This window comes from Carassius auratus, chromosome 46 (assembly GCF_003368295.1).
Source record: "Carassius auratus strain Wakin chromosome 46, ASM336829v1, whole genome shotgun sequence".
Classification (NCBI taxonomy): Eukaryota; Metazoa; Chordata; class Actinopteri; order Cypriniformes; family Cyprinidae; genus Carassius; species Carassius auratus.
The window spans coordinates 8,751,852-8,764,695 of NC_039288.1; the positions used below are offsets into that span (position 1 = coordinate 8,751,852).

The 12,844-nt window shown below is 35.8% G+C and overlaps 1 protein-coding gene across 1 annotated transcript in view; it reads left to right on the forward strand.

Annotated features, from left to right (window-relative positions):
- Positions 1–12,844, forward strand: part of LOC113064079 (neurexin-2-like) — a 333,624-nt gene that overhangs the window by 87,930 nt on the left and 232,850 nt on the right. Inside the window, exons 5-7 of the mRNA XM_026234620.1 lie at positions 3,331–3,360; positions 3,579–3,617; positions 11,055–11,069. Of these exons, the coding sequence (XP_026090405.1) occupies positions 3,331–3,360; positions 3,579–3,617; positions 11,055–11,069 (84 nt within the window). The remainder of the gene's footprint in view (positions 1–3,330; positions 3,361–3,578; positions 3,618–11,054; positions 11,070–12,844) is intronic.

The following is a 12,844-nucleotide window of genomic DNA, read 5'->3' on the forward strand; positions in this document are numbered from 1 at the left end:
TGACCTAAATAATTTGTCACACTGCGCATGCGTGAAATGCGTTAAAAAATTTGATGTAATTAAGAACAAACAACTAATTAACATCGTTAACGTGCTATTTTTGACAGCCCTAATATATATATATATATATATATATATATATATATATATATATATATATATATATATATATATATATATATATATATATATATATATATATATATATATATATAGTGAGAGAGAGAGAGAGAGAAGAGAGAGCGATAGAGAAATAGATATAGGTTTACAAACCTTTATTAAGTTGAATTTCTTATTTATTTATTTTTCATTTTTTGAAATGTTTGGATTAAATAGGATTAAAATAAATTAGGTTCCCAATATAGTTTTGGGAGTCTCCTACAACAGGTTTGCATGCATGATCAAAAAAACATTTTTGTTGTCTCATAATATACATTTAATTTCACCTCAGTTGTAATGTGATTTTCATGTACATCTCGTCAGTAAAGGCTCTCCTGTGATTTTGTAGTATATCTCCACCATGAGCTTTCAGATCAAGGTTGCCAGGTTTTGGGCAGGTTTTGTTGTGAAACCAGTATGGACCAAAAGTTAGGACACACCTTCTCATTCAAAGAGTTTTCTTTATTTTCATGACTATGAAAATTGTAGAGTCACACTGAAGGCATCAAGGGCTATTTGACCAAGAAGGAGAGTGATGGGGTGCTGCGCCAGATGACCTGGCCTCCACAGTCACCGGACCTGAACCCAATCGAGATGGTTTAGTGGTGAGATGGATCGCAGACGGAAGGCAAAAGGGCCAACAAGTGCTAAGCATCTCTCGGGGAACTCCTTCAAGACTGTTGGAAGACCATTTCAGGTGACTACCTCTTGAAGCTCATCAAGAGAATGCCAAGAGTGTGCAAAGCAGTAATCAAAGCAAAAGGTGGCTACTTTGAAGAACCTAGAATATGACATATTTTCAGTTGTTTCACACGTTTTTGTTATGTATATAATTCCATATATAATTCCACATGTGTTAATTCATAGTTTTGATGCCTTCAGTGTGAATCTACAATTTTCATAGTCATGAAAATAAAGTAAACTCTTTGAATGAGAAAGTGTGTCCAAACTTTTGGTGGTCTGTACTGTGTGTGTGTGTATATATATATATATATATATATATATATATATATACATGTACTAATAGTCCATATACCTTCTCAATTAATATGAACTCATAAAAGCTGCATGAATAACAATTATAATTATAAAAGAATTAGCAAAATTCTGTTTCATTCTGGGTTTAGATGGAGTACATCATGTCACACTGCAGCACATTCCAGCTAAAAAGTATTTCATGCTAGCCATTTCCAGAAATACTTCTTTAAACAAACTTACATTCATTTTTTTTAAAATTCAGCTTTATACTATTAAAATATAGTAAACTGTACTATAATATGACTTTTAAATAGTCGTGTTATACATTTAAATATTTAAATGAGCAAAGACTATTACGTAACATAACATATAACAGTTTTTATTATAACAATCCTTGTATACTCACCGCTTCTTTAGAAGAGTTCTCTATGCATGAACTGTGTTTCGATTGACAAGTTCCCCACACGGTGTTCATTGCTCCCTACTCCCTGAGCACAGAAAATCTGTTGAAATTTACTTCACGGAACATTCATTCACAGAGACGAGAAGTGTGTCATAATAGTATATCAGTCTGGCGAGTAAACAGAAAAATTTACCAGCCAATGGCGATTATATTGCCAAGGTGTGCATGGAGGGTTGTTAAGGCTTTGCACATTGTTCAGATCACCATCATTATGCTTTCCTTATAAATTGTCTCAGTATCATTGTTTACCGTATCCCTTGCGATTTCGCATATTGTTATTCTTCACGAGTTGCAGCTCTTGTTCTGTTCTCATAAACCAAACTGTCTTTTATCATTTTATTTCCTTTCATTTGTGAGATTTTATGGAATTGGCTGCACAATGACTAACTCCCAGTTACAATGATCTATTCTACAGCTGCGTTATCTCACTAATAGAGTGCAGCATAGAAGTAGCAGGGCAAGCGATGGTACCATGGTAATTGTCAAGGAATCACACAGGAACATCAGAGAGAACAATGGCACTATAACTCTCCTCTCCATAATCATAATATTCCTTTGTTTCATGGAAATAAAACGCATAGGAGCTCCAAGCAGGCCCAGTCTCTGTAAATCTGGGATTGTTTTTGCCATGTGGTCCCTTGGAGGTGCATTCGGAATTTGATGGAAACATTCTCCCTTTTCAATTAAATATCGCCTTGAATTTGGTTCAGTTCACCAGAGAGCTTTCACAGCTAATGTGCGGCATTCCTGAAGGCAATCATATTCCTCACAACATGGAGTAAGTGCGGAAAGGCGGAAATGGAGTTGATGTGGTTTTTCACAGAGCTCCCCGTTGATGCATTATTTTTTCTGATCTTGTTTGTGTGCTTTTGTTTTCCAGTTTGTTTATGGCATTTGATATAAAATAGAACCAGATCAAACATCTCCTCACCAGTTATTTGTATGTCTGACCCTTCTTTTTTGGTCTGCTCTCATTTGGATTTGCATAGCAATTCCTCCTGATTGTCTTTTGCGTTTCTCTAAGACACTTCGTTGCATTAGTCGGAGTAAACAGCAACCACTGCATCCTGATTACAGAACGCAAACTGCCGGATAATGGCTCCCGCATCGGTGTGTGTAATTGATTGGTATTGAGCTGTCAAGCTGCATACATTATTACAGCGCTGAAATCATCTCGCAGGCTTTTGTCTGTTAGTAAGACGATAGACTGTCTGGGACGGGTTGCCTCTGTGCGCTTGAGAGAATTTATCTTGGTCCCCGCTGCTTTTTATGAGACATTTCCCTGCTGCTTTCTGATCTCTCTTTGCTATTTTATGAGTCTGTGGCTTTCGAATGCAACATTTATGGGTGTAACTGCTATAGCATAGAAGCGTATGATCTAAGGAATGCTATCTGCCAAACACTAAATATGTGCTCCATTAGGAGAAAAAGCATTTTTTTTGTGAGCAAGTGCCTTTTTGGAACTTGTGCCAATTGAAATGCTTTTTTCCTCCCTCCCAACCCCCCCTTCAACACCTTTTATTGCCCTCCCTTGAAGAAGTGTGTTTATTTTACCTTCCTCCTTTTTTACCCTCCCCTTTGGTTTCCTTTAAATTTGGCATCCGTGTTTGCCTCAGGATGTCTGTCACAAACTGCAGTCAAACGTTGTGACAATGCTTTTCGTTTCCACCCGTGCCTTTTTTATGACCCTCTTATTTCTTTTTTTTCTTTTCCCTGTTTTTTCCTTCAAGGTCTGGCGCACCTGACGTTAAAGAGCCAAGGTATGGGGCCTCTCCCATTTCCTTTTCTTTCTTTTTTCCCAGATTCCCTGTTTTTTTTTTTTTTTTTTTTTTTTTAAACCTTTGCTTCCACAACTCATTTAATCTACCTTATTTTCCTTCCATTTCTTTGTCCCGTTGGTTTCTGTGCCCTTTCATTCTCTGCTATCTGTGTGTTCTCCATGTGCGTCTCCACACCCCTGTCCTGTCCACTGGCCCAGCCCCAGGATCAGCTCCTCTGATGGCCACTCCTGCAGCAGGTAACACTCTTACGCTCTCCCTCACATGTTTGTTTCGGTCTTGGTGTCGTGCGGTCACAAACCGTACCAAGAATGCACAGAGCCAAAGCTCTGCTGTCATTCTAGCTGTTTGGCTTTATAAAAAAAAAAAGTCTAGTTTTGATTGAAAGCTGCCGATTGAATGTTCATTTTATTTCAAATATGTGCTAAATGTTTTCTTTCTTTTATTATGGCTGTGTACTTAAAATGCAAATAATGTACCCGTTTGAAATGTTTCTTGTCTCTTTTTTTTCAGCTGAAGCGACTCATTGTAGTGGCAGATAACTGTCATTACACTATCTATTATACACTTCACATTCTTTTATCTGCATGTTCGCTGAATTGCAGTGTAGTCAGGCTAAGCTTTAAAGCTGCAATTATTTTTTATAAGAGTAGTCTACCGTGCAGCCGCTTAAAAATGCAAAAACACTTCAGTCAGACGTACTTATCTAACAAATTTAGACAGAGCACACTCGCTGTCTGTAGCAATAACAGAAAGCGGCTTGATTCCTTGATTCCCTTTCCGACCTGTCAATCTCAATTACTTCAAGTGATTACCGGCCTGTGAGAGATAAGCAGGGTTCACTAATTGCAGGATTTGCTAATGATTGGTTCATGAAGCTCATATGAGGTATGTCTTCATCAAAACATGAAATTGTCCCTTGTGATATGCACACACATATTTGAAGAAATTATATACTTTAAATCTTTCATTTGTTGAAAAGTCATTTCTTAAATATTTTTAAGCAAGATATAAAATTCTACAATACTACCATTTTACAGTAATTACAATATTTTTTTTATCAAATAAATGCGGCCTTGAGCAAAAAAAAAAAATTAAAAAATTAAAAAAAAAAGATCTGTGAGGTGTTTCACAGCATCACTTCTCTATTGGTGTGGCATAATTTCAAAGCTTAAACTGCATTACTTTAATATATCATTATTTTTCTCTAGCTTTCCAGTCAAGTTAGTTTTGATTATTTTAAGTATTTGAGTTTGTAATCTGGAGACTGCAAACAAAAACTAACATGCTGAAATGCATCGTGTTAATTTATTCTCTAGATTTTTTTAAATTAAATTGGCTCCGTTCCAAAACCTAGTGAGTTGCCTTGCTACCTCACTGCCTAATGTCTACATAACAGCTGCCTTCCAAGGCAACATCCCATAATGGAACCTCATAAGTGAACTCACGCACATTCAGCAACTCAGCATGCCACACTCTAGACATGACTCACAATTGATTCCAATAGAGTTTGGTGTTAGCTTGTTGCTAAGCTTCTGACAAGCTACTCTAATAAACACAAATATACCACCTCGGTCCATTCGCCATGGGGCATGGTGCGACCGCACCAACTGCACCCCCCTAAGGACAGTCCTGAACAGAATCAATATGCTACCTTTGGAAACACCGTGCCAATGATGTCTGAAATGTTGCCTACATAGGCAGGTTAATATGTTTTGGAACAGAAGCACACTGCACTCTGTTTGCCCACCTGGAGAAACTTGACCAAGACAGTCAGGTTCATTATATTATTCAGACAAACTGTACAGCTTTTCTTTTTTCAAAGGATTATATAGTGTCCTTGGCCCTAGAGTCAGCTGAGGTCAAGACATGAGACCGCAGAGAAAGAAGACTCTGCCCCTGTGGGCTCTGAAGTGTAATAGAGACTTTAATTACAGTGTGGGTGGGGGGAATTCGACCCACTAATGAGTACTAATGAGTGACCTTAATTACTAGCAAGGATGCGGGACAGTAGTCTTCAGCAGACATTATTTATGTTGCACGTTTAACCATTCAATATAAAAAATAAAATAAAAAAAATGATAAGCTCATAAATCAGAAGTTCAGGACGAGAGTAGCAGATGATCCAGCACGTGTCTTTGCTTCCAGCCTTTGTCTTTTGAGCTGCAGCTCTATACAGAGAAACTAATGCAGCCCAGACTGCTGCTGAAGGGATACAGGCTCATTTTTCTCAGCTCGGCCTCTGGCTGTGCTCGCAGATCAGACACTAAGAGATTGATTTGACAGTTTGAAATAAAAGGGACTTTTTTTCACATTTGCTTGGGTCTCATATTGACTACAAAACTGGAGGAAATTTGGCTTTCAGTCCTGATACAGTATGTTTTGCTCACACAAAAAAACATTTGGATCTAGATGTTTACAGAAAAAAGAACATTAATAATTAAGCAACATCACAATTGTGCTGTTACATATATCAGTATGACTGTGATTCAGCCCTGCTGATATTCTGATATTTTTCATTTAATAATTTTATTCTAATACGTAATTATTTCTGTTTTATTCTTGCAATTATTATCATTATTGACTGTACATTACTTACAGCATTCTTTTTCATCATATCAATTTCAGACAATGTCAGACTGAGAGAACAATTTCTTGTTTTTCCCCTTAATAATGTTGGATATCTGGTACATTATCACACAACATTATTTTCCCTGGAATGAATTATGTACTTATACGTTTTGATAAATGAAAAGATTGATGTCCTCAAATAACAAGCCATTTGTCTTGGGGAAGGGACGGGGAGCTCTAGTACTATCAAAGGTCTATACAACAGAAACATGAACAGATGGAAAGTGTGTTTTTTTTGTTCACAGTCTTCATTTGAGAAACTTCCCCTGCACGATACCACCGTAACCTTTTTCAATGTGCCCATTCATCCAAAACTATAGAGTAATGAGCTCAAGCTGCTAATTGGAAAGAAAATGTTTTGGTAAACAGTAATGTTTCATAGTTGCAAGTGTCCCAATGATGTTTACTTTGCCTGAATTCATTGCACTGTAATGGTGCCTTGAATAAACTCCAGATACTTCATGTTGAGTTCCCATTTCTTCAATCAAAACATTTCTAATTCAGCATAGCAAAATGTGACTTTCTCAAGAACCTTGCGCCCAACCTCATGACAGGCAGCAGTGTGAAGAGCTTTTATTTGAAAATAACACATTTGTCAGCTAGTGGTTAGGCTTTAGCTCTTCTTTTGCTTTTTTCAGTCCCTTTCTGTTGTCGACATTGACGAAAAAGTCTGTTAAAATTTTTCAGATAGCTTCCATCCTTCTGAAAAGATAAAAGAAGGTCTAACTTCTACTATCGCAGAAGAGATGTATATCTTAACTGTATACTGAACAGACATTCAAGACCACTAGAAAAAATTCTGTTTTATATCATTACAAATTTGATTAGCAGCATTAAAATCGGAGTGAAAAGCTGAAGTCAAATATTAATATTAACATGAATCTTAATTTATTTAGTATGCCCCCTTTTGCTCTAAAGAAAGCAGCACTCAAACTGCATCAACTCCAGGAGTTTATGTAAAACCTGATGATCATGTTGTTCAGTATGATTTGAGAATAATAATAAAGAACAACTTGTGTGTTTCCCTAGAAATAGAAATTGTATATGTATCGGCACATTGCAGTATAGGGCTTTATAACCAGTGTTTAACCCCAGCTTATCATTGTTTAAACCTCACTTTTAACCATGTTTCACACTAGTAATTTAGAAGTGGGGTTAGTACCACGTTGTTAGAATACGCTGTTAGAATGTTACAATTAGATGCTTAGCAACAGACTCCCATTTGCATGACTCATATTCTCATGCTTTGGACAGTCATGGAAACAGTCATAGAGAGTTTCTGGGCAAAATGTAAAATGGTGACTGAAAATATGCAAATTGGGGAGAAATAATTGATAGTACAGTGTGCGATTTAAATCATGAGGATGCGCAGGTCACAAACTGCATCTGTCCAGTGAGTTACACTGACACCTGCAAGTATGCAAATAAGAGTGTTTAGAAATGTTTATGTAACATCAGTTTATGAATACCCAGTATTAATTGCTATTATATTTAATATTTAAAAAAACTGTCCCTGTGGGAAAAATAGCCCCTTTAGAGTCAATGACTAGTTACACTTCCATTAGCAGAAATAACTGCAACAGTTTCTAGTTATTTTTAAGACTCACTCTTCCTAGCAGAACGGTTTCATTCTAGTGACATTTGAAAATACTTTCTTCACACCTGAAGATCACATAATTGAAACCTTGAACTCCAAGGAAGTAAAAGGGGCACAGTTTCTGTCAATTTTACCACCAGAATCTCTCCATGTTTACTGCTGCAATCCACAACAAAATCAATTCATACAGTGTTAACTAATTTTCAAAAACTTCAAGACTTCAGAAGGGGGCAATAACTAATTATTATTATTATTATTATTATTATTATTATTATTATTATTATTATTATTATTATTATTATTATTATTATTATTATTATTGTTATTGTTGTTGTTGTTGTTGTTGTTAATATAAAGCTATCTGTGCGAGTATGCTAGCAGCATGTGACTGTATATTATTTAATATGATTATGAGCTGCATAAATATGATCACATTTTCCTAACCATGTTATTTGTAAGGACACAGACTACCAACAGATCGTTTAATGATAAATGTCTGCTTCAGGTGGCTAAAGTACTTGTTCTAACAACAAGACTGCTCTCTTTACGATGGCTAATCTTGGCAGCACTTTGCCTATTGTTGCCAGCTGGACTTGGAGAGTGTGTACATTCATCATTTCCCATGACTCCAGCTGAGGCAGACGCTCGTATGGAGTAGGGAAAATGTGACATTTGCTAAAAGCATGTTTGTAATTACATACGATAACAACAATTCATAGCCTTTACTGACACAGCTTTAACACATTATTCAGTGGCTATTTAATGTATATTTGCATTGACCTCTGTGTTTTGCAGCCTATATACAGTGTATACAGTATATAGCACAGTCTCTGTCTCTCCTGTGAGTTCCACTTTAGTATAGCAACAGGAACATGAAATGAGCAGAAAGTAGATTTTTTTCCAGGCCTTAATAATGTGATCATTTACTGTAGAGGTATATAGTCTCAGTGAGTAATAAACCACAGGGCATCTGACCTGCTGAGAGAACTTGCAATCTCTGCTAGAAACACAAACAGATATTTTGACAATGATCATACAATCATACAATGTCATACAATGATATTTTGCATTATAGGGTTCATTACAAGGCATAATTAATGCATTAAAATACTTTTAGAATGCATTACACATATATAGGCTTTAAGTAGTGTTATCAATATTGTTTTGGCAAACCAAAACTGTATTTGAATGCAAAACACAAAACATGTTTCAGCTTGAATAATGTCGGTCAGTCCTGACCTGACAGTCTTGTGTTTGAGCAATATCTACCATTCTCATATAGTTGACCCTCATTTAAATTAATGTCAGTTTTGTACTGCGTGCATTCAGGGGCGATTCTAGGATTTTTTCAACTGGGGGGCACAAAAGGGGCCACGAATAATACAGAGGGGCCAATCTTGTGGTGTTTGAACGGTATATCCAAATCATTTCAAGAGTTCAGTAACCTTTAAAATCAGTAATAAACAGTGATACCCTATTATATTTTAATAGCAGTTATTCACTGCTCTAAATCAAAACAATCAAATACAATTTGTATTAACTTTTCACTTTACAAAAGCGAAAGAAAAACTGCAATAAATAAAATAATCCAATGTATGAATAGTGTACAACTCACAAATAATAATAATAGAATTTATTTATAATAGCCTTATATATAATATATATATATATATATATATATATATATATATATATATATATATATATATATATATATATATATATATATATATATATATAGGGGGGGGGGGACTTTCCAGGGTGCAGACAGCAATCGCGGAGCACCATGGTGATTTTAGAACGGTAACTGAATTTATGAGAAATCTACAGACGCAAATAGATTAAAGGTGTAGAAAAATAAAGACCTATATGTGTATTTTGGACTTTTTTTTCACCACAAGTCTGAAAGAAGACATGTTATTGAAGACAAACAGCCCCAAATCTCAAAATTGACCAGTAAAAAAAACGATGTTTTTGCATGTGTCTCACCCATAGACTATAAAAAAAAGTCTCAAGTGTGGAGCGTTAGATAAACATTATACGATTTGTTTCGTCACCTCACTTAAGTGAAAAAAGTCGCTGCAATCGACTGCATGATTCAATAATGACTTTATTAGAATTGCTATATACTTTTTTTAAACCATTGCTTTAAATTGCGTTGTTGCCTATATCGGCGCGTTCGGCTGAAAAAAAAAAGTAAATCGTAACGCAGTAAACCCCTTTTACATTCAGCATCAGAGGAGCATAGTAAATATAATGATTAGCATCTTGGTCTGCTCTAGGAGATAACATCGTCATCGAACCTGGTCTGTCTAACACTGAAAGACATTAAAGTTAGTACCAAACACTTCTTGCACTGCAACAACTCGCTAATAGAAGATTATTATTTGAATTTGTGAGTGACAGACAAGTAGAAGGGTGGGGGCACACTGGGGGGCCAATCAGTTTTCAGGAGGGGCCAGTGCCCCCATGGCCCCTCCCCTGGCTACGCCACTGCGTGCATTCATTTGTTACCCAAATAGATATTACAAAAAATATCAAGATATTAGGATTTTAGTTTGAATAGATTGTGAAGGCATTTGAAACCAACATACAAGACCACAGCTGGAGAGCAAATGCAGATGTGCAAGTAGTCTTTTAAAAAACAAATTCCCTCTTCCTGTTTTATGCATGTTTTGTCATTTTGAATGTCTCCTCTTGGCCAAATTCTTTTGACATTCTTTCTGATATCATTTATGTTCACAGAGCACTAGAGACATCATTATTTAAGGCAGACCTACTTTTCCTCTGAATTTATAAAATATTGGTTGTACACTTGAAGTGTTTGATTAAGACATAAAACAGATCTTTTTTTTTTTTTTTTACTCTTGGAGGTTTCCTGGAGCTGCCTGCACTCTCTCTCATTACTAGTATGAATTCAGCTGGTTTCCTCAGAATTACAGCCGCTTTGGCTGCCTGTGGAAATATGGTGCTTTTGTGTTCATAGTTTGCAAACAAAGCAAAATGAATTAATTAAATGTGAGTAATGTGCTTTGTAAATTGGTGAAATTTCAGTGTTCAAGAGCTTAAACTGTAGGCATTTTGTCACTGGGCAAAACCATTTATGTAATACACTGTAAATGTATGTTGTTGTTGTTTTTTTGTTTAGATTTTTTTTGGTGTGACAAATAGGATCTCATAATCCATTATGATTTAATTTCTTTATTTTTAACTCAACCCATTTATTTTCCTTTGTCCTCATAACTTTTTTATTAATATTCTTGTCACAAGTCAGTGTGCAAGTCTTTTAAAAAAGTCAAAAGAGATATTAGTGATTTATTTATGTAAGGACCAAAAATGTGACTAGATAAAAGAATGAGCAGAGCTTCTGTTTTATGCATCTGTAATCTTTTAACCAAGTTCTGGAATGGTGCCTCTGACTTTGTACTTTTGACTTTTCTTTCCACAGGTGATCCAGAATCAGGTAAGAATCTTTTTCGTATTCCTCTAAATTTTCATAATACATTCTCAACCCTCATCCCCTGAGAAAGCATGTTGTTGCTGAAAGCGTTTTGAAATGCACATTCTCTCTTCATAGTCGCAGGGGCCTAAATGTGGAATTCAGCAGCAAGATTCACGAGCAATTTTGATTTGAGCCAGTAAGAAACATGTGGCTGGACTCACTTTTGTCTTTTCTTTAAAGCTGTAGCTGGTTTTTGCTTCGTCGCTCGAATGAATTGAATCGTAATGTCCTGAGCACGGGTTGTCTTTATCTGTCTATTACATAGGAATAGACAGCTAGAGTGGTCTGGAAACTTTGAAGTGCTGTGAAAGCTTTTATACATTTGAACACTCTTACTCATGTTACCCTTTAGACAAAGGCACAAAAAAGATGTGTTTGAGGTGATTGACACACATGTCGGGTTTTCATATCTGTGCCCATCCATGCTGAAATAACCACATTTACCATCCCAGGCAAATTGTCTAGTGAATTTCGCCACGCTGTATTTCGGGTGCTCAGATATAATCCTATATGGCTTCCGTTTAATTAGAGAACTATATCACACATCTGAACTCACCGTATCCTCCCTGCCAGGTGACTCAAGATGAAAGACGAGCTGCTTTATAAAATAACATTTTCAGTGATTTGACAGACATTTCCAAGGGATGCATTAGCCATTAGCCACAGCAGTTAAGCACACACACTCTACTCTAGGCTATCAGCGCCAGATATGTTATTAAACCCTGTAGTTCAGCACTCTGATCAGCTACATTTTATTTTTTTAGTTCCTTATTGCTTTTATAAAATGGTACTTTGTAATAAATAATAATAATGAATTTACATGCAGTAAAAACGTTATTACAATATTATAAAAGATTTCTATTTCACATAATTGCTGTACTTTTAAATATGTTGTTCATCAAAGAATCTTTAAAAAGAATGAATATAAAAAATGTCTGTTTGGGACAGACAAATTGCTTGTTGCTAGATTGTTGTCGCGTCATGTCTGATTAGGACACGATGTTAGGTTAGGTTCCACTTGATGTACTTTAAGGTTATCATTAAGTATTTACCCTTAATCACTCAAGTGTTCCCTTAAAATCGGTTATGCACCGCAGCAAAGTCCTAATAACCATTACACCATAACAATAAATAATTTAATAAATGAAATAAATTAAAAATGAAGGAAAAAAACTCCCTTAAGTCATCTGCTGAACTCAAGCACAGGGTGATTTTACTGATCAAAATAAGATCTTTTAGATAAAAAGTTATGAGTTGAAGCAATGTGCATTGAGAGCAGTGCTATACAAATAATAATAATACAAAAAATAAAACCAACAACTGTTTTCATATATGTCTATATTTACATGTATATATCACTTCCATTGTGCCCTTGAGATAATTATCTCATGCAAGGCTTTCGTCTGGTGACTGATGGATAGTGGCAGGCTTGGCTGTTTTCTTCTTTGCCTTTTTTGTCCTTGATGTGGTTTGGTTTGGTTTACATTTTCTTGTTTCCAGTTCTGTTAAGCTGGTTAACTCACAGTATGTTGTTTGCCTAGATCTCTACTATAATCTACAGATTTAGTAGTTTAGCAGTTGTAGTAAAGATGAAACCTTTAAAGTCAGTGGTCTGTTTGTTGTGGGAGATTTTATGACTAAAGCAACCAGGTCTCCAATGCCTTGTTCTGCCAGAAACGATCTAAGATGTATAACACTCAGGTAAGGCTGACAGTTAAGACATTTGTTACATTTCT